At 37.1% G+C, this 27,678-nt stretch overlaps 1 protein-coding gene across 17 annotated transcripts in view; it reads right to left on the minus strand.

The window, feature by feature from the left end:
- The window catches only part of SETD5 (SET domain containing 5), a 74,269-nt gene that overhangs the window by 22,766 nt on the left and 23,825 nt on the right, over positions 1-27,678 (minus strand). For 2 of the 17 annotated variants that reach the window (XM_019748267.2, XM_019748262.2), the window contains exons 2-19: positions 21,083-21,139; positions 18,109-18,295; positions 17,071-17,295; positions 13,583-13,775; positions 13,195-13,300; positions 12,660-12,868; positions 12,285-12,343; positions 11,595-11,773; positions 10,616-10,654; positions 7,102-7,344; positions 6,395-6,543; positions 5,895-6,012; positions 5,099-5,208; positions 3,906-4,155; positions 3,462-3,542; positions 2,440-2,697; positions 1,444-1,764; positions 806-1,048 (exon numbers count right to left, since the gene is read on the minus strand). In XM_019748267.2, coding sequence (XP_019603826.1) covers positions 806-1,048; positions 1,444-1,764; positions 2,440-2,697; positions 3,462-3,542; positions 3,906-4,155; positions 5,099-5,208; positions 5,895-6,012; positions 6,395-6,543; positions 7,102-7,344; positions 10,616-10,654; positions 11,595-11,773; positions 12,285-12,343; positions 12,660-12,868; positions 13,195-13,300; positions 13,583-13,674 — 2,457 coding nt within the window. In that variant the 5' untranslated portion in view covers positions 13,675-13,775; positions 17,071-17,295; positions 18,109-18,295; positions 21,083-21,139. Of the gene's footprint in view, positions 1-805; positions 1,049-1,443; positions 1,765-2,439; positions 2,698-3,461; positions 3,543-3,905; positions 4,156-5,098; positions 5,209-5,894; positions 6,013-6,394; positions 6,544-7,101; positions 7,345-10,615; positions 10,655-11,594; positions 11,774-12,284; positions 12,344-12,515; positions 12,556-12,659; positions 12,869-12,963; positions 13,168-13,194; positions 13,301-13,582; positions 13,776-17,070; positions 17,296-18,108; positions 18,296-21,082; positions 21,140-27,678 lie in introns of those variants that run through there. The other 15 variants (XM_074313043.1, XM_074313040.1, XM_074313039.1 and 12 more) reach the window with 11 other exon arrangements.

Here is a 27,678-nt window from a genome sequence, read left to right on the forward strand (position 1 = left end):
AGGAAGGCAGCCTGAATCCAGATCTGAGGATAAGAGAAAAGGGTGTTCCAGGGAACAGACTCTATCTCAAAGGAAGACCAAATGAAAGGGTGTCCTACACTTATAGAAACACAAAACGACATTAGTCTGAGGGAGTGATCTATTCCTGAGAGGCACCTTTGGAAAATATTCAGGGCTTCTGGAAATTAAGAAAGAACATTCCAAAAACAACCATCAAACACTGCCACTAGATCCAAAAACAGTATGTAACTAGAGAGAGGAGAGACACAGAGAAAGAGAGAGAGAATGAATTTTACAGCTGGTTCCATATTCACTAGGGGATAAATAGTCCAACTTGTCATTTGATCAAGGAACAGGAATTATGCCAATTGTAATAGAATGTCCTCTACTTGTATTCAAATGATAATAGTGACTGAATTAATTTAAAACACAATTTGATCATTTTTTACTTATGCAACAGTGCTCTAGAGTACCTGGGGCCCAATCTCACTCAATAATCACGAATGGACATTTTAACCAATACCACAAGACTACACACAAAACATCCCTCCCTACCCAGGCATCAAATGCTGTGTGCTCTCAACTCAGTAACTTCAAGGGCTCTCAGAAAAGACAACGGTGAATACTAACAAATTGAGCACCCAAAATGCAGTATACATCCCACCTTAGTCCCTCTGCCTCTTGATGCATTGTATTCATGGTTGAACTAACTCATAATAAACTCACATGGGCAGAGTGTGGCTATCTAGAGAATGTTACATATGTCGTGATTACAGGCATCCTAGGTTAAAAATAACAGACGTACCTTTTTACAGGAGCTGAATGTGCCATCAGGCAGAAGGGGCCTTCGACGCCTCTCAGGGATAAAAGGTGAGCCAAAGCGAATGTAGTGTTTGGGGGTGGTGCAAATTAACGGGGAATGGATAAGACCGGGTAACATGTTCAGGGTCGTTGCCAGTACAGTTGGGTCCGTGGTGATACGTAAAGGGCACTCAACAGGGCATTCTGGCTTCTCTGCTTTGTCATTCAACCATTCTGTAACTAGATACTAAGGTAAAAAAGGGCTCATTAGTTGATGCTGCAGATGTAAAGCAGCTCACAAAGACAAAGTTCATCTAGAAACTAGGACAAAGGTAGATATTGCAGCTGCACAGAGTATGAATTGGGCATTCAGAACGCAAGGATGTCTTCCCTCACCCTCTCTGTGACCATTAAGGGTAGGAATAATTCCAGGTATCAGCAATTTAGCTCTGCCTAAAAACTATGGGAACAAAAGCATGGTAGTAAGACAGCTTCAGCCCTCTATGGCAAAGCATTTTATCGAAAACTTTCAATTTAATAATACTTAGAGTATTTGTTTTTTTCTAGGGAATTACAGGTCCTCTCACGTTACTAACACAGCCCTTGCCAGACTAGACTTATGAAGATGTACTTGTGACTTACCTTTTTGGTTTTGGGGTATTTAGATGCAGCACGGTTGACATGGGATCCAGCCACTGATGCCACTGTTGGGTCAGACCCTGTTAATTGCCTGTTTTCTCCTGAACTGTCTATACTTCCAGCTTCAGTAGGAGTTACTGAGCTGTTATTTCCTCCCTCTTCCAAGGCAGCTTGTGACAACTCTGCCTGCTGTGCAATGGCCTGCTTTTGACGCTTTAGTCTTTGGGCTGAACTGGTCCGATACCGAGAAATTCGACTCTTCGGTCGGGGCCTAGAAGGCTTTGCTGGAGGTGGTTTGGGGACCGGTTTTTCTGCAGCAATATCCTGTAACAACAGCAGAGTAAAATGCTTATCAGAAATTTCTTATCAGCAAACATTCTATCCATTTTCCTATTCACTTTAAGTATTTTGAATGTTTACTGGTGAAAAGAGTATTTAGAAAAACTAGTAACAAATGTAATCCTTACAAAAATGTACACATTTAAATTAGCTAAAGAGGCTGTAGGTAGATGATTCAGTTAGGTACTTCTTTTTCTCATAAGTATTTATAACCTAGGTCAAAAGTCAGGTGAAGGTAGCCACCTAATTTTAGGGTTCCTCGCAAAGAAGGTAATTCTTCCTTTTGTTTCTTTCCTGGACACTGAAGTTTTAGAATTCATGGCTAAGGTAGGGAAGGGAAAGATGACTTTATTCTGAAAATCCTATGAAAGGTGAGGTAACTGTGCTAGACAGAAGGGCCAAAAGAGAAACCAAATGAATGTTATGAACTCACCACCAACAGTCTATCTGGCAGCAACAGTATGAAATTCCATTCTAATCTAAAAGTGTCTAGTCATTCCAATTCTGTATCCCTGAATCCCACAATATCAGCAGATGAAAATGGCCTTATTGAAATATAAGGCAAAGATGAAAACGCAGATTTTAACCATTCCAAAAGACGTAACTGATATTAGCAGAAGCAAGGATGTTGAAGGCATGAACTCTTTTCAAACCTCTTACCCCAGCTTGGGAAGACCTCCGGGTGTTCACTCCAACACTCTGCGGAGTGCTTGGGATGGCCACGTTTGAAGCAGAGTTGCTAACTTCAGATTCAGGAGCTTCAGTTTTTGTCTCTTCCCCCATAGGCATCTCTGAAGTGGGGGTAGTAACCTCGACGTCAGAGTTGCTTTGCTCCAAGGGCTGATCCCGCCGCTTCTTTCTTTTCTCTAAGTTTTCAAAAGCATGCATGATGGCTTCAACCTTCCTGTCTTCCCGGGTCTAAAAAGAAACAGCGTTAGCATAGAAGGAAGCCTTACCAGGAAGAGGGGACAGCTTTTCAAAAGTATTAATAAAAATTTATAGACATTTATAAAAACTACCAGTAAGATGACACATATATCTTGGAGAACAAAAGATAAAAACTAAAAAGAAAGTATTTCATTTAAGTTTTAGAGTTGTAAAGGAAGGCAAGGTCAAACTTGAACTTTCAAAGAAGGCCAACTGTTCTAAAACTTTAATATGAAAGAAAAATAGCCATTGAAACAAATATTTCTCTGCTTTTTCAGAGTTCAAAAATAACCAAGCAGAATTTCTTGAACTTCTCAGGGACCAAAATAAACATGGATGGTTTTAGTAAAAAAGGAGACTTTCTGAATCCACATGACTGATAGGGATTTTTAAATGCAAAAACTCACGCAAACTTTGGAACTTCCTAAGTCAGATCAAACAGCCCCAAAAGAGGCATTTTGTTTTTACTAGGCAGTGTTTTGGAAATGAAAGTGTTTCTAAGAAGCCTCTTAAGACCACCATCAGATAACAGTGACTATCAGACCACTATGTGTGTGTCTGTGAAAACCAAAAAAAGAAAAAAAAAAAAAACACAATGAAATGTACTTTGTAGAAAAAGTCCAAACTGTAACCTGCAGGTGATGGTACAGTATGCTGTCAAAGAAATGAGACGATGCAAACGCAGAAGAGAAGGGCTTCACATGCTGCAGGTAGCAGGAGTCAGCAGGAACAAAAAGATGTTAGAAGGTACCCACCCTCCTGCTATGAGCTGGGTTCTCCTGGTCATCTGTAACCTCTTCTTTCTCTTCTGCTTTTTCTTCTGGATTGTCTATTTCCTTTAAGATAGAAGCAATATTTAGCTGTACTTTTAAGCTCAACGAAAAATCAATGTTTTTTTCCTCTGGAAGCTTAAAACTCTCTAGAAACAATTTTTAGTGCTTTATAGTGTTACTCATGTGGGGCCACATGGTAAACACAGATGATAAGCCCCATTCTCTCGACTGAGACTGGCAAGTAGCCAAAAGGATGTTCTTGACATTAAAAAAAAGAGAGAATGAATAATCAAGCACCCACCTTGATATGAAGGGCATTAAGTGTTACAATAGATTCCCTACATAAAACATATGTGGCAACCCAGGATCTTCTTCATTTGGAGAGGATCAGTACCATAGCAACAACCTCTGGCCCAGGGAGATTACCTCATGGTCACTGGATACGGTCACTTTCTCAGAAACTTGTTCTGGTGGTGGGTTGCTATCCTCTTCTGGAGCCTCATTCTGCTGCTCCATCTCTAGCTCTTTCCGCCGTGCCTTTCTCCGCCTTGTCTCTGCTCCGATGATGGGTAGGCTTGGAGGGGGTGGGAGTGGCAGTTCTACAGCACTGGGATTCCTTTTCTGTATAGGGCAATTCCGGTTCCCCTTGTGACATGCGCAGTCCACTTTATAATTACTGCTCCAAAGAAACAACCAAAAGGGCCTGTGTCAGTCCTCTTGAAGTTCAGTTATATTATCCAGTCATTCTCTTGAAATATTAGTACAATAATTTCCTTGGGAATTATCTTTGAAAAACTTAAACAGAGATATACGAGAGTTCTATGAATACTTTCAACGTTCTGTGTTTCTCTATATAACCCCAATTCTTTCCCTACATACAGTAGGTGGAAAGGAAATAAAGCCCCCACTAAATCCCATTCTCCCAACTGTTTTTATGCTATTTAGTGGGCAGTAAATCAGTGACAGTCTAAAGTGGTCATACTTTTCTTCTGCCTACCTTCACCATATGCTCACTTTTACCTACTCATTTCCTACTTATTATTAATATAGTTTCTTCTTGTACCATGTGTTGAACATCGATTTACCACACAACATTTTTAACCTAAAAGGAACCAGGGAGAAAAAGCATCCATTTTACAAAACCCATTCATCTGTGACTTGCTCTATGTTTTTCTGCATTGTCATATATAACTAGATTACATGGTTTGAGTGGATGGGGTGGGTGAATCTTTAAATTCTCATTCTATATGGTCCCTGGCACAAGTGCTGTGTGCATAACAGATGCTACTGCAATTTCTAAGAGTGTCTTTACATCCCCTTTTTGCTATTCTTGCTATAGAGGAGTCAGCCAAAATACCCTTGGTTGGGAGACTGGTGAACAGTGTCATACTATATACTTATGCCTCTAAAACTAAACTAAACAAAAACACAAAATGCCCTAAGTCTGTCTTTCCCTCCACAACTTCTAGGCAGGAAATGAAAAGACACTCATGAAAAGACTAGCTAAACAAAGACAGAAATGGTAAGGAACAAAAGCAGACTCAATAACAAAAGCAGACTCAATAGCTTAACATGTAAGACAAGGCCATTCACGTTAGGAAAGGTTTTAGAGGTCTTACCAGTTACTATACTCATAATCAAATGCTATGGTGACCTCGGCATCCTTGGTGATGGCAGACACAGCATAGATACACAGGTGAATCATTCCGTCTGCAATCATATGTCGCACCTGAGTGAACAAGGCGTATGGTTCATTCTTACCATAAAGACCAGGAACTCTCCAAAAGAAGGAGAAAGCCTTTTATCCAATAATTTCTCCCCACTTATCGTTATAATAATCTGTTATTTAACTCCATCATTTCATTTGAAACTATTATATAGTAATTATTTGAAAATTTATGTGTCTTCAATAAATAAACCTTGAGATGTTAGAAATCAGTGTAAGGTCGCTGCTCTACATCTTTAAGCTGTTTTCACAGAATTAAAATTCCTTAGCTTGTAATAAAAGCTCTGTAGCTTTTCTTGCTGCATTTGATATGGTTACACTGATTATGCACTAAGTAATCAATTCTAGAAATGTCTAGAATCTCTCTTACTATTACCTAAAAATCTAAAACTGTAACTACACAGATTAGTTTGGTCCCAATGACATATTCTTCTATTATATGGAAACTTCTTTAATATAACCTCATCGACTTTTTATCCAGTCTAGCTCTTTTTAGAAAATGCTAACTTGCTCCCTCCCCCCAAGTTCTGTCAGAATATAAGCCATCATAACATTTTTTTTGTCTCTTAAATGAAAGATCATAACCATTATCTACAGACCTTAATCTGAGTGAAATTTTCAGACTGCTTCTTCAGTAGACTTGTTCTTTGGTGGTCCCATTCAGAGAGAAGTTGCTACAGAAATCTTACCTCTGCATTTGGTGTACATGATCTTCTGATGAACCGAGCATCATTACCGAAAGTACGTGCATCCACACACATCTCTACACCATTGAATTTTGAGTAGAAGAGCACAAAGGGATATGGTCTAGGGATATAATAAGATTCCTGTAATTCTCAACACAAATAAAAAAGCCACCCCATGACTTCAAATATGAAGCATATGCTGACAGAAGCAGCAGCAATCCTTTGCAATGCCTAAACTTGGAAAACATCGCATGCTTGTCTGCTGTTGATTAAAGAATAAGCACAAAGCAAGGAATGCTTGGCTTGGAAAGGAGTCATCACCACTTTATACATTAAACAATCTGCAAATTTATTTGCACTTCTCTAGAAATAGCAGATGAGCGTGAGTTTATTTGAGCTGCAATCTTTCCCAAGAGCATCCTATCAACCAGGATAATTTTTACAGTCATACTGCTCAGCCAGGCCCACGTTAGCCCTCACTGCTCAATAAATGATGTTCTTACTTTTTGAAGAAATGCCCATTGACCTCAAATTGCTGTCGTAACATGACTTTCCCTCGATATTCTATTATAAGAGTGTCCAAAGCCAAATCTCTTGCAGCCCTCAGGATCTTCCGGTGCTTTTGAACACGAGTGACTCTTCCCAACTGTAGCTGCATAAAACCAGAGTATTAACATTAGACAATTGCAACAGCAGCTTAACAAACACTAAAAATACTTCCTAATTGAGGAAAAGACACTAATGTTTTTAGGTCTTATTTATATATGTTATTTAGCTCAATGATCAGAAAAATTTAAATTTGATAAAAACTCAGTATTAGGAAACAAACATCTAGTGCACCTGTCACCACCCTCCTCCCCAAGGCAAGAAAAGGTCAAAGAAAACCATATGATTAAGATTTTAGTTGCTCTATGTCTAACGTAAGAATGAGAAAAAACAAGCTTAGCTTTCTATTAATCTTAATAATTCCTATTGAGGGTGTATAAATTTCCTATCCTAATTTATCTATTTTTAATTAATATAACTTAAAAATATGTATCTGGGTAGTTTCCAGTTTTTGTAACCTGCTTTTGGTTTAAGATGCTCAATAGCAAATAATTTCTTATTCTAAAGCCTTGTACATTTGAATGAAATGGTAATTCCCACATACGCTCTCTTCCTGTGTTCTTAAAATCTCAACTACTTAAAGTATTAATCCTTTGATTCTTACCTGCATTTGGGAACCAATAACTGTATTATTACAGGCCAACTCAGTCTTATTGATAGTGTCTAAAATAGCAGGCTTGCCGACAAACTCCTTGCTAGAATGTAGATGTTGCTCAAGGGCGTTCTGTACGTCTGCACTGTACTGATTAGTGAAAGCTTCTTCATACTGATCAGTCCATAGTCGTATCCGATTTTCCCATCCCTCAGTTGTATTCTCATCTAAATTCTGTGCTTCAGAAGGCGAATTCTGTAGAGAACAAAGGTCAGGTAGGTTAGCGGAGTCCATGAATAAAAACGGGAGGGGGAAACAGGCTGAGTTTTCGCGTGGCAGTTGGTGTGGCATAAAAGAGCAATGGCCTGGAGTCAGGGGATCTGGTTTCTGCCATGGTTTCACTACCCATGAGCAGGGAGGCCTTGAACAACTTCTTAGAAAAGCTCAGTTTCCTCATTTATAAAGGGAGAAATTAATCTGGATTGTAGTTCCATCCCATTACTGATTTTATGACTATTTTTAAGTAATAAAAATAAATTCTGTTCTTATCAGATGATACCAAGTTCACGAGAAAATTTTCATAAAAGAGAACAAGAGACCCCTCAAAATATCACATTGCTTTAATTTCAATACTTCTTGAATATCTGCATTTGTGTGTCAGCCCAAACTGGTATTATTTTACTTCTCTCCAGGAGAATGTTTTTGTTTCTATGCGACTTATTTTTTTCATTATACAATTAATACAGTTTCATTCTAAATATACATGTGACCCAAATACACAATAACCCATAATCTCACCTCCCATAGAAAAAGTTATCATTCTGAAGTGTATCCTTCTAACACTCTATTTTCGACAGTTTAAATAGCCACACTCTGAAGAGGTGAGGTGAGGGGAGGAGGTGGATAGGTGGAGTGTAGAAAATTCTGAGAGGTATTTTGATATACTTCTCTAGGAAAACCACTGCCCTCTATGGTAACAGTACTGAGAAAAGATTATAACTCAGAAACGTTTCATCATCCTAAACAGATAGTTCATATGTGCTTGAACTATAGAGACAGAGCTTAAGTCTGACACATGTTCCCCTCCATGGTGCTCAAGACTTAAGGTATCATCAGAAAACAAAACAAACACCCAAAGTGATGATGTCATACTAGTGATGACTAAAAGGGAAAGACAGTATAGTACCAAAGCTACTTAGAAATCTACGTCCACACAAAATTTGCAAAAACGGGCATAAGAAAATTAAATATACTCTCCATGAATGATACAGAAAATATTTATGCCTATTATAACGATTTCTTTCTTTCACTTTTGTGTCACTGGTATTGACTATTGTCTACCATCCTTTCCCCAAGAAACAGGAAAGGACAAAATTAACACCATTGTTTTCTACATTTCTCACCAGAGTCCAAAAGACTGAGCAATAAACAAAGGGATCTAAGAAACACCTAAGGCCAACACACTGAGAACACAATATCATCTGGCTTGAGATGTCAGTAATAGATGAGCAAAAGAAAAGTGCAAAACTCGAGACTTTAGAGTACTTAGGAGACTGAGGATTGGGGGAACCCAAATAGTATTCCCAAGTTTAAGCATCCAGTAGTGATCACTAAACTTGTATTAAACGTAATATATATTGGAAGCCTTTGCCACAGTATTAGCTGTTATTCATTAATACAACTGTCTATTCTGCTGTCCCATTCTTCTGTGTCCTGGCGACCCCATCTCAGTGGGTTAGAGCAGTGGCTCTCAACCACAGGTGATTTGCTCCCAGGGAGACATTTGGCAGTAGCTGAAGTCACTTTTTATTATCATACCTGTGTGTCACTGGCACCTAATGGGTAGATGCCAGGGATGCTGCTAAACAGCCTATAATGCCCAGGACAGCTCCCACCAGCTCCCTGCCAGAAATTACTTGGTTCAAAATGTCAACAGTGTCGAGGCTGAAGAAATTCTGGTTTAGAGTAGTTTCTAGCAGAGAAGCTTTTGACTTTGGGATTAAAAATCCAAATGATAAATTCTTCCCATTCTAATGGCTCTCAACCAAATCTTTGGTGGAGTTCTTACTGATAAATTCTGAGTACAAAATTTGTAACTCAATTTAAAATTCTAATGAGAATTAAAATAAACCAAATAGTATTTCTTTTATTGTCTAAATTTTAACAAGTCTATGGGGTTATCTATCAACATTTTAAAACAGCAAGCAATATTTGGGGTTTATGGGTAGTTTTCTAGGAGAACCAGTCAACAGCTTTTAAAACATTTCAAACATCTAGAGGCAAGTTACAATAGCTGAGAAAAGAGAAAAGAGCTTTGCAGCTGGGATGAGTACTGTGTGTTCCCTAAGCCTATTTAAGGTCCCATGTAAGTAAAGGAGACAAAAATAAAGGGGCAGTTAAAGCAAATGTGGCCCCTTACAGAAGACAGGTTTAGCAAAAATAAATAAAAAATAAATAAAAATAAAGTTGTGTTCCAAGACCTCTCAGGACTCTGATGGCCTTGGGCTCTAAGTCCTCTCCCTCCTCTTTTACAGATACGTACAAGTCTGTTTACAGGTATATGCAAGGTGAGGCCTTCAAATTTTAAAGTGCCACCTGTGATCTTTGTTAACGTCATATCGGTGCTCCATATATATAAAAAAAAACCTAGTAAAGCTTATCCTCACTAAAAGATTTTAATGTTTATGCCATACAGTTGTATACCGTCAATAGGAAAGATCCTGCTTTTACATCATTTACACATTTACAAATACAAATACTTATAGAATTAAAATAGATCTTAATTCTAATTAAATACTTTGAAGCCCTAAGTAATAGTTTGGGAGGTATGCTGTCGTCCTATATATACATTGGTAAAGGAAGATACCAAACAGTGTATCAAATCTCCTTCAAGCAAACTGTTTTTATCACCCAGTACCTCAAAGTCCATTGCACATAATTTCTCTATTCTCCAAAATCATGCCTCATAAGCTCTTTTATTCGATAAGTGAAGAAAAGAAACACATTAGCACCATCTGAATCTTCTATACCAAAAAGATATGCCAGGAAAAAACAGTTCAAAAGTAAGTAATTCCAACAAGAGTAATTCCTATCAATAAATAATACTACTTTCCTATTGATGAAAATTATCCCTCCAACTGGTGGTTAAAGACTCCATGGCACTAGGATGGGTACACAAGAGATCCTGTTATCACCACAGAAACCTCAGTCCAGCGGTTGAGGCCAAACACAATGATAGAACACATCAACCTCATTTTGTTTGGTAAAATGTCACTTATCCCCCCAGAAAAGCAGCTAATGAAAAACCAATAAATGAAGGCTGATTACAGAAAGGGAAAATATTTCACAAAATGGCCAAGAAAATCTACTTTGGAGAAAGGCTCTATGAAAACTGAATGGCAACAATTACAAACTAACGAAAAGCAGAGATCAAAGATTCCCAGACCATCAATGTCAGAAAAGAAGCTGACCAAAATGCAAGATCACAGTGAAGTAAAACACAGCATCAGGGAAGAATACCCCTTACCTTCATCCGCAAGGACTTCCGGGATCCCTCTCGAAATGCCTATCCCAAAGAGGAAAACAAGTAGAACAAAACAAAACTTGGTACCAAGAATGACAGTTATACCTATCTGAGACTAAAACTAAGGTAACAACTAGTATTCTAGTCTGTCCCCTTTCCCCTAGGTAACAAATACAATTGAATCCCCCACACTATTATCAAGAATAGGGGTAGCTCAAAGCCAGTGAACTCAGGCTAATTCCAGTACTTCCCACTGTGGAACTAAGTAATTAACGGGGAAGAGCATGCATCACTTAAATCCTATACGTACCCCTGACACTAAAAGAAAAAGTAAACACCAACCCTTAAGTAAGGTTGCAGATTTACCAGTTTTGAAATTAAGAAGGAAACAAAGACCAATCCCCTTAACAAGGGGTGGGCAAGTCACCTAGGAGCAACAAAGTTGCCGTGATGGGGAAGAAAGAACACAACAGAAGAAGTTTCTCCTGGAGACTTTTTAATTGAGAATACAGGAAAGTGACCACAACACACTGAGGAAGCCTAGACCATTCAAGAGATGTTTCTTGATTTTTTTGAAACAAGGAAAACAATCAACCTAAACAACATGAGGTGGGCACGTACCAGGACAAGAATTTCAGACTGCTTTGGGATTGAGGAGGCAGGGAGATACTGTAAGGATAGTGGAAGCCTATACTGGAGGCTGCAGCATATATGGGCTTATGCCGGGTGGGGCTGGGATTTCATACCTGGGATGGGGCTTGGAGGAGAAGAAACTTTGTGCCAGTTGTGATGGTATGGAGTGGCAGAAGAGGTTGGTCTACATGTTCACAACACAGATTAGCCGATTTTTGCAAGTAGAGCAAAAGTGGCCCTTCAAACATCTGGATCAAACTTCTTAAAAGAATTTTGGTGCATTCTTGGTCCAAAATTTGAGCTATTTCATCAGACATATTTCTATTTAAGACACTTTTACCCTCCATACCTTGATTTTCTTTGTCTTTGGTGCTGTACGACCCTTTTCTGGACTCTTTTTCCGCTTCTTGGGTTTGGTTCTTCTAACAGTTAAGGTGATGCTTGTAGGTGTGTGCTGTGTTGCTGTATACAACACAGTGGAAGGAGAAAGCTCCTCATCCCAGCTTTCTGTTGCACTGCTATCCCCACCTGAAAAAAAGATTATTTCATAGTTCACATTGTACAAATAGTCTTGACACTGCATTAAAAACAGCTTATTCCTTCCTTTAGGTCCAGCTCATAGTCGGTAAGTCATTACTTCTATCAATTCTATGATCTGTAGAACAACCTAAATACCCACCTTCCATATGAAAACAAGATTCTTTCTGGATCACTGGCAATAGCATATAAATCTTGTTCTACATCGTATATATTTCTCTCCACATACCCAGTCCCCAAGCTCCATTGCCTCAATGTGTAACAGAGAAAAAGAACCTACTTTATTTCTGCTCACAAGGCATATTTTGATTGCTACAGGCCTAAAATGTTGTTTATGGATACATTTAATTCACAAAAAGAGAATTACAGTGGTCTTGAGAGGATTTCTAGCTCCACGAAAAGATCTAGGGACCATGGGAACTTACGGGGGGGATTCCTGAGACAAATACTTAAAATACAAACTATTAGGTCAAAATATGGGCCTCACCCATCTTTTGCTCACCTGATATGTTGTCCTGCTTCCGCCGATGAAGTCTAATAACCTTCCCCCTGCTCATTCCCCTAAAGAGGGAAAACAAACTTAAAGTAGCACATCATCACACACGGGAGAAGTGTCTCTGCATACACTACCCCATTCCTCCCACCTACCCAAAGTTTCCAGGACATTAAATTTCATATCAAATTCAATAGCTTTAACATCAATCTCTCCTTCCTTGTTGTCAGCAATTCTCACCTAGTGCAGAGAATTCGAGCCAAGGAGCACTAAGGAACATCTACATTAACAAACACAAGAAAGAATACTTTGAGCTTTTCCCTACTAGTAAGAAACCCTAAACCCAGCAACCCAGGCTCGAACTTCGAAGGAACGTGATCTTACCTGCACTTGTCACAGTTGAGAAGGAAGCCATCCTGAGAAAGACCACAAGGACACCAGGTAGGAACAGTCTCTCCTTCCGAGTTCGGGCTGTCTCCACAGCGTTCCTCTACGGGTGACGGCAGGCCGTTCAGGTCAGAACGAGGGATGATCGTCTGGACAGGGGGAGAAGCAGGAGGTGTCGGAGGAGGAGGGGCTCCGTAATTATGATCCTGAAAATAAGATTTTTTAAATCAACAGTGTCCAAACACTGGCCCCTCTCTCCCCTAAAGTATGGTACATATGGAAAGAAAGAAGAAAGTAGTACCCTTCGTTTTTTGGCTTCAACCAGGAAAGTGATAAAACAAAATGCCAAGGTCAACTGGGACATAAAAACAAGAACAATGATGCAGGGCTAGACGTCCGCTGGAGGCAGGGAAGTGCAAAAGGGGCAACTTCGTCATGCTGCATATAAACATTGCAAGAAAGTCACAATGTATAAGAATGGATTACACTCCAGGAAGATCACTGCTCTGGAGAGAAACAAATGCATACTCACAGCATAAGGCAGTCCTCGACACCCATGCCTCTGAGTGGTCCCATAATTATGAGTGGAATACACGCTCTTCTCATTAACTGCTGGACTAGCCTCCACAGATTCAGGGCTGCACAAAGGCGAAAAGCAAGGCATGATAGCATAACACCTAATCTTCCCTTAAACTGAGACTTAACTTCCCATTCTAACCCCTCCTCTTTCCACAACCACCAGCCACTAGAATAAGAGAAAGAACTCAGTGAAACAATCTGATTAACATAACTAAGCCTATAAATAACATTAGGAGTGTTATTAACTGTGGATTTGTGTGTAACATGAAGCCAGTACAGGCAGATGTCTCAAGGCAGGCACCTGGGATACAAGGTGTCCCTAATGACAAACACAAACGTACCAGCTGAGCAGGGAGTTTCCCCTAGAGAAGCCACTCTGGGCTGCTTTAGACTCAGAACTATTCTTCTTAATTGGATCTCTTAATACTTCCATGAAACCTCACATGACATTTGCAGTGAGTGAGATGATGAAAGTGCCTTCTGCACTGCCCCAGAGACCAGGCCCTCTTCCATTCACTACCAAGACAGGATACCCTGAAGAAAGTACAGGTAAAAACATGGCATCTTATATTTATCATACCTCTCATCTTGATGAACCCCCAAACACCTTTCAAATATTAGAGTAATAATTTCTCATCCATCAATGACATGCAAGCATATCAAGGACACAATTATTTAACAGCTGCATGGTAATACAACAGAACTTCAAAATAATCAAAACTGTACTCAGAAGTTTTGTTAGTCTAGTGACAAATAACAGTAGTAGTAGCTACCCTTTCGAATTTCCCATTATTTGCTAGGTGTTTTATATATATTTATAAATTCATTTACTCTGCAACTATTAAACATGGTAAATAGCACCTCATATTTACAGAAGGGTAAACTGAGGTATTGAGATTACGTGACTTCGACAATGTCACACACTGACAGAGCCAGGATTTGAACCAATGTCTGACTCCAAACCCTGTGCTCTTTCCACTATGCCTAACTGGTTTGTAAACCAGGATAACATTCCATCTTTAAAGAAAATTACATGAGATTACAAGCGAGAAGCTTGGCTAAGTATCTTCCTGTACCCTCACTGAGTGGAAAATAAACAGTTCAGGAACAATTCAATTATATAAAAAAAATTACAAAGGTGTTCAAATTTAGAAATTTAATGTAATCCTTTACTTAGCAATAAAAAGGAATAGGTAGCAAAGGACAAAATTCAAGTTTCGGGGAAATAACTTTAACTGGTTAGGTTTCGTGGGATTTTGAAAGATAATTATCTTAAGGAATGCAACTGTATGACTTTGCAGAACTGAATAATAGACTATCTGTCATTTAATTAATCAGAGCAGAGATTCACGAATAGAAACTCTAAGAACACCACGCCTAACTCAGTCTTAGAGATCAAAGGGTCTCTTATGGAGTCAAATAATGCATACTGTTTGCTTCAAGTAACACACATTTTTCCTGCTTGAAAATACACAATATATAATACTTGGCAGGAATAAAGTGTAAGCTTTAACGTGGTGCAATGTGAGCCGAGAAGTGAGGGATAAAAAAAAATTCTGAAATATGTATCCAACTCACCCAGTTCTATGCTCCAAAACTGCGAGAAGGGATGTTAATAACAGCAAAGATTAATTTCTAGGTGAAGAACTTTACAGACATAGGAAAATATTCTCTGTTAGTGAAGTGCATGCATTTTATTCCTTTAAGAGCGTCTGCAAGATGGGAACTAGGGGGTACATATCAAGAATGCAGGTCAGTCTTCTTGAGAAAAAGATGATCTGACCACGGCTCAATGAGAGGCAAACAACTCTGAGTATTAGGAAAAAGGTGGGTTTCCTAAATAAAACCAAAGGCAAATAAGCATTGACAAAATGAAGGCAGAATTTAGTTCCCATAATTGACAGTTACAAGAGGGTATTATAAAGTTACAAGTAATTTTATAAACATGTTTAATTTACTAGATAAACAAGTATTCCAAAAAGCTGTACGTATTTTATATAAGAGATTTTGTACCACTGAACACATGGGGTGAAACATGACAGCTATTTATTAGCAATGTCTTTTTTTCCCCTTGGATAGGAAAAAAGACAGTGGCATGAAATAAAAGATGGCCATGGAGATGCAGTTTTGTTTGATGTATCTCACTCATCTCCAAACTGGGTAAATATGAACATACGCACTTCATGTGTAAGTCTAGGGAACAAAATCTATATTGTGGAGGTTAAAGGCCATCTGCACAACACCTTCTAGTCAAGCACAGCATATAATATATTGCTATGCGTGCCAAACACTAACATTTAAGCTCTTGTCTTTTGATAAGGAACCTTTGCAATTTCCATACTGGTTATTGATTCAATACATAGTTACATGTTGACAGGTAAATTATAGGATTTCTTAGGATATTCCTTGACATGTATATCAGCTCTTAACTATATCTTAAATGGATTAAAAACTTGAAGTGTTAGGATTGCATCTCTTTATTAGCCAACTATTTTATGCAAATGTAATTATAGCCTCCTCCCCCCCTCCTACGTTTGAACTGCTATGACAGATGGGCACAGACACAAGAACGCATGCGTACAAGAGATACACTCCATCAATGGTCTTCAAAGTACAATAGGCAATCTTGCTGCTATAATGCTACTACCTCTTGGGAAATCTGAACTTCATTTACAGCAGGATTGCAAATTCAGAAAAATTTTTGCTCCTATTGTTATACCTAGAGGTTTTCCTACAAATACATAAAAAATGCATAATGTATAATGTTACCATCAGCTTTAAAATCCCATGAGGTAAAGTCTAGGTCTTTTACTTGGTTGAGTATATTGCCCTTCATACCAGGTTTAAATTTCGTATCAGTGCCCAGAACAGAATATGCATGGTGAAGCATTAACAAATATCATCAATAATTTAACCGAATGGTACATAATTGTTGACATTTTCTTGCTTTGCAGAAATACCGTATGAACAACTGTAATTAGTTATAACCACAGTTATCAACTGGAGATTATGAATGAAAATGCTTCAGGAAATAGAAACATCGCAGTCAAAGTTTTAGGCCAGAAGTATTTTTTCTTTCTGCAATTACTTCTGGACCCCCAGCTATAAATATGGGTAGTCATCTCTGTACTCTATCAAAAATATCAGTTTTAAGAATAATTGCTTTAGGTCTTTTTCTTATCTATTTATTCCAAACTCACTGATTTAATCTCTGTTGAAATTTCTCTCAAATATGGTAATGCTATTTACCTACATAGTTTGTTAATTAATCCATATAGAAGGCTAGTGGCTGACCTCATAAAAATCTATTAACACCACAACTAGTCACCGACTAATGTAGGAAGATTTTTAAGTACTTTATTTGGAAAATAGTTATAAAATTGTAAACCTCAGCTATTGGCCATAACTAAATCTCTTTGGCATGCAAAAAAAATATAAACAAAAGAGGAAAAAAACCCTGGAACACAATCCACCCTTCCCCATCCCCCCACCCTCCATCTTTCTTTTTATATGGGAATAAGGCCAAAAATTGCTTTAAATTCTAGACCACCCCAGAACATAATATACTGCTTCTTAGGGTAGTTCACTTTAAGTCTTCCTCTTTAAGGAAGCAAGTAAACAATTAAATTATCCTAAGTGGCTTTGTGAAGAAATATACATGCTCTTTACTATCATAATATTCTCCGTTTTAAGGAAGAAAACCACTATTAATCAGGGACGCAGTCGAACCCAGAGTTCTGGTACAGTTGCTTTGCTTTGCCGAAGGGGGAAGAATCCCCGGGGACTGTGAAAATGGCAAGAGAAACAGGGGAATTAGAGCAACACCCACCTCACTCAAGAAGTGGCTGTGGGATCAAGAGTCTGAACTGGACCTGAACATATTCAAAACACCAGGATTTTTCCAGCCCAGACCCTAATCCCTGGTACTGCCTGGAATAGACTTGGCTTCTGGGGGTGTGCTGCCCCCTAGGCCCCTTGGGTCTCTTTCGCTGGACTTTCACATCCTGGTGTAGTGCCACTTCGTCTTGAAAGGTAGGGGGCTTCCACTTCCTTTCTGTAAGCAAGGAAGATTGGGTACAAGGGAGGTAAAAGGACAAGAGGGGGAATCTGTGAGCAGGGGGAATCTCGGACAACTTAAAAGAGAAGGGATACAAAAGGCTAAATTTTTTAAAACTGTGAATAATATATAAAGTTTTATAATGAAGGCCTACCTTCATTGCCATTTGGCACTTAAATTCTTCAAGAATTGAGAGTCTATTTTAGGGATTGGGCTTTTCGACAAACTCTGAATTCCTAAAGCTGCTCTTAGCTGAAAAAAAAGTTTGGTGCCACTGATTTTGAAGGTCCTCTTTCTAGGCAATGAATATTATAAAAAACAGGTGACACTGCTTTCCACATTTTCTACCCCAAAATGTCAGAACATCTAAGTACCCTGCCCATATTCAGTTACAGCCCCTTTACTCTAGAACAATGAGAAATACATAGGAAGAGGCCTTCAAGGAAAATCAGTTGGAGAGAACTCCTCGTTATCTCCATCCATCAGAAAAATCAGTAACTCTACTGAAGCAGGTAGTGACACCTATTTTATTTCAATCTTCCCCACCCATTAAAACAAACAAAAATGCAATCACTACTTTGCAAATTTAATTCTATTAATGATTTACTCAGAAATCCTGCCCCCACCCCCAAATTCTTTTCCTCTCTTTTTCCCTCCAGCTTCTAAGGGAGAAAGGGAAAGGTCTAATGTCATTTACAGTGGGCTAGGTTTGGGTTTAGAAAATATTGTATTTTTATTATGAGATGCCCATAAGAAAGTTGTCTCCACACAAACTGGTAATTCACCTACGATCTAGGAAGTATCACTTACTCTGATCCAGCAGCCATATCTGAGTAGGATGTATCTGGTGTGGTGACTCCCAGAGGGATTGCAATGCTCATGACGTCCAACACAGCAGAGAGTGGAAATCACGGGGTCCAATTAATGGAGACTGGCCACTCTGAGAGTGGGGGTGAGCTGCAGAGCCTCAACCAACATGTTATGGACATGAGGAATCCTAGCACAGAAAAGGAAAATATCTAGTAACCAGATAGTTCTTTAAATTCATCCTAAATACTACTAAATGGTTTTTCATTTTTTGAATAAAGCTTTTAAAAGGGTAAATATAAAACAAGTACAACAAGGGATCTACACATTATCCCATGTTTACTATGTACTGTATTAATGTTCCACAAAGTAAGGTAGCAAAAGTTACGCTTACTCTTCATTTTTATTTCACTTTTTTTCTTTTCTGATAAAGGGACAGTAACAGTCTGCGCAGCTCACTAATAAGTACATTTCCCCTATTCTACAACCATTCATCAAACAAAATTTCCTGGCAGCCTAGGACCTAAAAACTAACAATTTTTAAGATATAGGATGCTTAATAAAATATCACAATTTAATTTCTTTAACAATTCAAGATCTTTCATTTAAACTCCCCCCGCCACAAATAAATGCAGTTTACCAGAGCCAATAATGCTATTTCTTCCAAATTAAATATGAGATCGATTTGTTTCTTTTTGATTGGATACAGCTGTTTCTTATTGCCTTCTTTTATCACAGAACACTGTTCCTTTATAAAAACCATTTTTACTTTATAATTTTGGGAGATGATTATCTCAACTACATTTGTGAGGTAATATCCACTGCTACGTATGAATAAAAACATAAACCACTAAGAACATGGTTTCATGATAAAGATTAGACAACTTTCTATGGAAAAGTAGTGAGGATATCTTGAATTGGTGGCTATCTACAGACTGGAATTTGGGAACAGAAAGACTCAGCAACCACTGAAGTGTACAAAAGCAAAAGTAGATTAAGAGATTTGGAGAGCTAGTGCAAAGGGAAAACCATATACTTTGTATAGTTTTACATTAGTTGTTGTATATTGTTAAAAAAACCATTGAAAAGATGAAATAAGCATTTCATGTGGGAGGGAAGAAAGTGAATGTGAATGTTAAAGACTCAGCTTAATAAAGACTCTGCAAAAAAAAGACTATAAAGAGTCATGATCCATATACTGATTCATAAGAAATAAGACACTAGAAAAGTCAAGAAATTATACTGAAAATACTAAATGGAATGAAAAGTATAAGATATTAATTGAGTCAATCTAGGGAATTAATGCAAATTTTAAATGGTAGACGATCTGAGATGTTTGAATCTTATTTTGATACACAAAGCAAATTAATGTGGATAAGAAAATCAATTATGAACAGTGAATCAGGCCAAGATTTTTAAGAATGCATAAAGATAATATTATTTCTTTGTGCCATCATTTTAGAATGCTAGTATAGCTATACACTGAGCCGTCTTCCCGGGGACCTATACTTTGAAAAAGCTTGATCTCACCAAAGGATCTCTCCAAATATGGGTGAGGCAATACAACTGTTCCTATTCAACTAAAGGTGACGTATTGCTAGACTTGGGACCAAAATGAAAAGGGCAAATCTTCCTATCCATTGCTTCCTCCCAGGTCATGAAAGAGAAGTGATTAATGTAACTTTCTGCCTTTGCACCCATCTTACATACAATGTTTTCTTTGACCCTAACAGTATGTCCAAATAGAGATTTAAGCAGTATATCCTCAACGTCTCTGGGAAACTGAAGCAAAATCTACAAATGACAGTAGAACACTTATCAAATAAGCCCAAAAGGCATAAAATTAAATACTGGGGATTGTTGGTTACAACTCTTTCTCTACTTTTAGTATCATTGTATAATTTGAATTAAAAATGAAAAATAAAAAAAGCCCTAAAACTGCTTGGCTTGATAATCAGACAGTGTGATAATGATTATACCTTCCCTGATTAATACAGGAATCTGAATCATGTACTAAATATTTTCAGTAAAGGACCAAAAAAAAGTTACTTAGCACCATTAAAAATCCTTTGTCACTGCTATACTATTATATGACCATAAAAAAATGTAGGCTTCCAGATAGAAGTCAATTTATAAACCTAAGCTGACAGTTGTTATTTTTCTGAGTAATTTTTAAAAGATATACTAAAAGGAAAAGACGAAAAAATTACTTCAGATATCTCCTTAATAAATGAATAAATGAATATATTCCTTAATGAAATTCCACCCTTGCTAATTTGGATAGTTGAAAAACAACTTTGAGACACATTAAGTAGCCAACTATAAATTTCTCCATTTTCCTTTTATCTAGTTTTACCCTTCCACTCCTCTGACGAAAGCAATCATTATAATAAGCTTCACCAACTTGTTCTAAATAATATTTTCACAATATTGGAGCTTCTTAAATGATAACAAAACCAAATATCTTATATAACCCTGAGAATAGTTCCTTCCCTAAATAACGCTGTGCAAAATGCAGCTATTAAAATGTTAACTAAAGAACTTTTAACAGATCATCTATACGCAGTATTTTCTTAAAATTACTCTAGTTTTATAAGCCAAGACGATAGATTCCTACTATAGTTTACTAAGCTTAGTAGTTGTAGCAGTTATTAATCTGCTATAGTTTGGAGATATGTCCTAGAGAGATTGATAAGAATTAACTCTGTCTCTAGGTGGAACAATTTCAAGATATCTTTTACTTGTTAATTTGTCTGTCTCTTCCTAACAGAATACAAACTCTATGAGGACAGATTATTTTTGTTTTATCTTCTGCCGTAGTTCCAACGTCCAGAACAGTGCCTAGCACAAAGAGGGTGTTTGAGAAATATTTGCTGAATTTTGATCATTATCTCAACATGATTTTAACATTCATCAAAATACAAAAACAATTTAAAAGAATTAAAACAAATTAAAAGAATTTATTTGGTTCAGTCACCTTTTTATAGACCTCTGAATACGAAGTCCCAAAAATTATGTCAGTAGCTCTGAAGACCTAGAAAAAGTTGAGACACAAATTAGTACAGAAAGAAGTAACATTGGTGGACACACACAGAATTCTACAGAAATAATTTTTTTAATGCTAATTTTGTTTCATCTCTATATACTGTCTTGTTTAACATCCTATGTTCCATCTAGTACTATATTTTTGCCCTTTAACCTTTGCATTCCATTTACCTGTAAAGCCAGACCTAAATAAAGGGTGGAGAGGAAAATTATCTTTATTTGACTTAAGAAGTGGTAAATACTTTGTCACTGGATAATCCTCTTTCATTCAAATTAGAATTCTCTCCAATTTCCAAAGGGATTTCGTCTTTTTCTCTCTCTTAGGGGTGCTTCTCTTCTCCACTGACCCCTTCCCAAATCCAGAGGCTTTTCTTTAATCAAACGTCAAATTTATTCTCTAGTCAGACAAGGACTTACCTACACGTCACCTATTAACATATAAGTCTACATTACTCCTTTCTTACCCGACACTCCATTCCACCTATAGCCTCTTGTCCTACTGTAGAGTGACAAAAGGAAGTCATTTCTATTTGTGGTCAACTCCATAACAGAAACGTGGAAAAATAAGGCCTTAATTAACTTGCTACCCTCCAAAAAGGAAAGGAAAATAGGTGATGACCCAGGACTTTTAGGGGAAAAAAGTGAAATTTAATTAACACCTGAAATGTTAATACATCATATGTGTGAAAGGAGCTGCTTCTGGTATTTCACTTACCAAGAAGTAGAGAGGAAATGTACTTTATGTTGATATTTTTATGGATTTCCAATTTATTAAAAATTGGAAAATAAACTTTTTTTTAGGAGGGTGCAGCTCAAAGTGGCTCCTGCAGGGATCAAACCAGCAACCTTGATGTTAGTAACAACGCACTCTAACCAACTGAGCTAACTGGCAGCACCGAAAATAACCTGTTTTAGACACAATTCTAAGAGAGTATAGTGTTTCCCCGAAAATAAGACCTAGCCGGACAATCAGCTCTAATGCGTCTTTTGGAGCAAAAATTTATGTAAGACCCGGTCTTATTTTACTATAATATATGTCTTACATTAATTTTTGCTCCAAAAGACGCATTAGAGCTGATCGTCTGGCTAGGTCTTGTTTTCGGGGAAACACAGTACTAGGAATTATAAAAATAAAAGGTATGAAGATTACAGCAGTAAAGAAAGAAAAAAACGAAATAAATCAAGGACAACAAATAAGAAAGAATATATGAAACAACAGAGGAAAAAGAAAAATGAGTAGTATGGGGGCAAAAATGAATGCATCAGAATTTCAATTTAACTATATTCAAAAGAATCCATCAGAATCCACAGGAACACTAACTGGTACGTTCTTGGATTCAGAGGCAGAACCAGCCTGTCTCCCACTACTGAGTACTCTTTTGAGAAGTTACCATTTACATAGTTTCTTGGGAAAAGGGTATTAAATAGAACATGTCAGAAAATTTATAATTACTTGTCTTTTTAATTAGGTTCAGAAATGGTCAATAGTCTCTGTATTTGTCATTCTGACAGTCTCTTTTCTATATGACTTGCTGAAAGTACAAGACCTTTGTGATTTGTCTGGTCTCTCTCAGAAGACAGACAAAAAGTGTTTTAAAAACAATTCCAACAGAGATTTCAGAAAAAGAAATTGCATCAGCCAGGTGAGCCGGAAGCAGCTGGGAGACAAGAGTCTCATAAACAGCCAATCCAGTGAAAGAAATCCAGAACAAGTCTGCTTCAGTAATCCTGTGAAGAGGACTGGCAGGAAGAGGAGTGCCGCTTCAGAAAGAGAACAGGCCTCATATGCTTCAGACAGTCTTTGTACTGAGGCTGTGGACCTTGGCCATTCTCCCAGAAATGATGCAATCCTGATGAACAAGATCTGCTGCCAGAGAAACAATTGTTAACAGCCTAGGCAGACAGCAACTCAGCCAAAGAGCAAACCGATCAACTCTCCACAAATCACCAGAAAACCAAATCCCATCCTTAACTTTGGTCTCTGACAAAACATGTAAGTAAATATATATTTAGATATATACGAACAAGCCATTTCCCCAAAATGTCCCTTTGCTTTTAATTTCTTTGGCTTTACAACACCTACCATCCATCATTAAACTTTAACTAGAACACTGAGAGCATTTTCTCTTTTATGAATAGAATTCTCTCTCCGAGCACATTAACAGCAAGGTATTTACATCGAAATTTTACACTTATTTTTCTTTCTCTCAAAGTAGTGGCTCAATTATGAGATTTCAAAGGACAACTATGCACACTAATTCAAGGCCAGAAAGGTATATTTTACAGATATTTTTAAAATGATGTGAAACTATATTAAAAATAGGTATGTCTTAAGAGAAAAAGAAAATTTCTTCTTGCTTAGGCTGACATTAAAAGGTAGGTTGAGTACTATCATCACATTTTGCAATGCCCATTTTTCTCAAGGGCAACAATATTACTTCAGGTTTTATAAGAAGGTTAAAAATTACTTTCATCCTATTGGCCACAATGTACAATTTAAAATCTAGTTAAAAATATCCTCAATTTAAAAATCCACCTTAGATTCCTCATCTTCTAGACCTGGTTTCTTTTTCAGAGCTTTGGTATCAGGCTGTTCACACAGTATTGTTATCAAATTAGTAGGAGTTTCTTTTTCTCACTAAATAAAAGACCCTGCATACAACAAAAAGTTCTCTAAATTCCACCTAGTCAGCAGCCACAAATACCAAATTTCTTCCCTTAAGCAGTAAGCCTTAAATTGGGATTCACTAAAAACACAAGCATCTAAAATATATCCTCAAGTCAATATATTCAGCCCAATCTACTATCCTTTTATTTAAATTATTAAATAATGAAAATTAATAGATACACAGAATGAAGCAATGAAAGATCTTTAATGGGTCAATAAATGAATACATATAACTCAGTTAAGGAGATGAGAGAAAACATTTCCGGAAAATTTAAAATTAGGGTTAAAATAGTCATTAAGATTCAATTTCTGAACCTACTGATTATTTAAAATTGTTATACATGTAAGTTAAACTTCTTAAATACTTCTATACTTCAATTTCCTTCTTTTGAATAACTACAAAATAGTAAAAAGGGGAGATGGAGTAAGATTATTAGAAGGTTTTTTGCATTATTGTTACCCTCACCTTAATTTTTTCATGCCAGAAAAAATGCAATAAATATATGCCTGAACTTTATCCACACAACCAACTTGTTAGAGAACATGGCAGCTGATGCATTATATGCTTACTTCCATCTCCAACCCAAATTGAAATATTGAGGAAAAACACTGCTGTTATACTGTAACATGTCGCTTTTTACCTTTGGAAAAGAAAAAAGTACTCTATTAGGAGGTAGGACATTTGAGTTCTAGCCTACAACTTAGTTAGTTTGGTGATCTCTGAAAAACCACTTTGTATAGATGAACCTTAAATTCCTCAAAGTCTCCATTAGGTTTTTTCCTGCTCTGAATTTCTATGACTCCTGGCATTAGCCTGGGCAATTAATGCAATGTCTCAAAGTCTCAGTTTTTTCATCTGTACAATGGAAAGAACAGTACCTGTACCTGTCCTGCTGACTCAGGTGCATATGGACTAGTGGTTGTAGCAAATATGAGTTTAAATGGCACTTTGGAACCGTTAAATATATGTGAAGAAAGAGGAGCTGCTACTAATAAGCTGAATGTGGCTAAAGATTATTTTCACTCTTCTCCAACAGTGTGTATTTCAATCTTGCTACAGTAAATAATGTAAGATGACGATATGTGGGAAAGCAGGGGATAAAAAGTATAGGAGAGAGAAGTGATAAGCACTAGAAGAAATAAATAAGAATTATTGGAAAATAAGAGATGAACACTTAAAAAGTGCTCAGAGACCCAGCGAGAAGTTCACAGAACTGGGACAGTGTAAGTTCTAACTCAGTCTTACCATCTGAAGCAAGTTAATGTAGGCAAAGGATCTAAAAGAAGTTCAAGGTTGAAGAGACAGAAAAGAGAGAAACACTGGGGGATGGGGTGGTGGTAAACAATTACAAGAGGCTAAAGAAGTGTCATGATACAGTAGTTTAGAACCAAGATAGTTTTCCTTTTCTCCCTCCTCTTCTCTTGCAATACTTGTTGATCCTTTCTCAACGTTGTCTAAATTTATACTCCCTCTAGGGGCTACTGGGCTTGGCACAAAAACCGATGACTATACAAGCTCAAATAAGTTTACTAGAATAGAAGGTAATTAAAACCCAGTTTAAAAAAATCTTATCTTAGTCCATAGTAAGAATTTCTTTCCCTATGAAATATTTCATTAATGGCTACACTATAGAGGCCAAGACATACTCAGTTGTACTTGGAGGGGAAGTGAAGTGGTAGTTGCATGAGTACGTGTCATGTGTCATACACAATGAAACTAAATACACCTTACCACAATCTTAAATTATTTTAAGTTGCCATTGAAGAAAAAATTTTATTTATAACTCATTTAACAATGATAAATACATACTTACTGCTAAACTAATCAAAGATGCACAGACTCTATCCTTAACAAAAATCAGAAAAATTTTAGGCTTCTAAGTATCAAATAAAGATGACACCTTCAGAGAACTTTGATTTACCTTGTCATAGAGCTATACTCTCAAGACATTCTGAAGGTTCTGTCCTACTGTGTTTGAAGACTTCAATACATGCTTTAGAAACATGTACTACACCACATAGAAAAAGAAGCTCTCATACCTCTATGTTTGCCTCCTCTGTCCAGGCCTTTTTCATTTTCAAACCCTGAAAAGGGAACCAGGTTTACTTACTCCACATGAAGTGGGTTATGCACAGTTATGAGGCACTGATATATGTTATACTTTCTGTAGCTCAGGCAATATTTCTCCAGTTGATAAAAAAATTTAGTTTTAAGAATAAAGTCTAATTCATTATTTTGAAGACGAAGAAACAGGGCTACAAATATATTAATTGTAAACTCACACACAATGGTGGAGTTCAGAAGAAAATTTTGATTTTAATGTATAGCTTCTATTTATTAAAGCAATTTGCCACTTGCTTTAGATAGCAACATCTGAATTAAAACAAAAAAGATTTTTTTAAATTAAGACCAATTATTGGTGCTGTGTTAGATAAACATAGCACCAATCCAGATTAAAATTCCTGGCTCTTTTGGGATTTATATTATCTAGATTTTCCAGTTTTCATTTATTCGTTCGTTCATTCATTCAACAAACACAGAGTAACTACTCTGTATAAAAGCTACTATGTTAAGTGCTATTTTAAGATGTTTCTATTATCCAAAGTAAGAGAGGGTAGGCAATTTGCAAACTCTTTAGGTTTGCCTATGTGCCAAGTATTGCATTTTCACAACCATGAAGGAAAAAAATATCCTAAAGTATGCCTCTATAATTAATGAGTCATTCTGAAGAGAAAACAACACCCTCCCCCCAAAGAAAGAAAACCCAAACCACTCCATAGTTTACCAGTGACACACAGAGGAGTCTCTTATGAAAACAGATTCTTTTATAAATCTCTTGAACTGTTCAGACAAAACTTACTGACTGGTCTCATGGAAAATTCTATTAAGAATGAAGGTCACTGGGCAGCAAGAATCCTCAAAACACAGATAAACAGAACCTGACTTCACATGTTCTGATTATTTGGCAGACTAGGTGGCTAAATATATAGCAGTGAAGGAATTTAAAGCTTAATAATTCTGATACGCAAATAGGAACCCCCATCCCTGATCAACAGCTGTGTCTTTGTTCTTATTGTAAAAATGATAAATGCTTGTAAAAATTATGCAAACATTACAAAAGTATAAAAAAGTGAAATTCTTACAATTCTACTTCCTAAAGGTATCCCAAAGAAAAAATAACCCTACTGTTCTGTAATCTGCTTTGTTCATTTAGCAATTAAGTTTTAGACATCTTTCCGTATGCAAAGGAGATGTACAAATTTACTTCTTCCTCTTAAATGATGGAACACTATTATACGCTATGGATCTACTATAATTTAAATCAATCCTCTGCTGGTGGATGTTTAGATCGTTGCCAATTTTCCATAACATATGCAATGCTGCCCTGGACAGTATGTACATATGCCTTTGTCTATACATGTGCACAAACATTTCCTTAGGATACAGTTCCTAGAAGCAAAACTGCTAGAACAGCATGAACATACTTAAACGATACTGAACCACCTTAAAGAAGAAAAAATAACCCTACTGTTCTGTAATCTGCTTTGTTCATTTAGCAATTAAGTTTTAGACATCTTTCCGTATGCAAAGGAGATGTACAAATTTACTTCTTCCTCTTAAATGATGGCACACTATTATACGCTATGGATCTACTATAATTTAAATCAATCCTCTGCTGGTGGATGTTTAGATCGTTGCCAATTTTCCATAACATATGCAATGCTGTCCTGGACAGTATGTACATATGCCTTTGTCTATACATGTGCACAAACATTTCCTTAGGATACAGTTCCTAGAAGCAAAACTGCTAGAACGGCATGAACATACTTAAACGATACTGAACCACCTTCCAGAAAGT

This window comes from Rhinolophus sinicus, linkage group LG10, assembly GCF_036562045.2.
Source record: "Rhinolophus sinicus isolate RSC01 linkage group LG10, ASM3656204v1, whole genome shotgun sequence".
In the NCBI taxonomy this organism is placed as follows: Eukaryota; Metazoa; Chordata; class Mammalia; order Chiroptera; family Rhinolophidae; genus Rhinolophus; species Rhinolophus sinicus.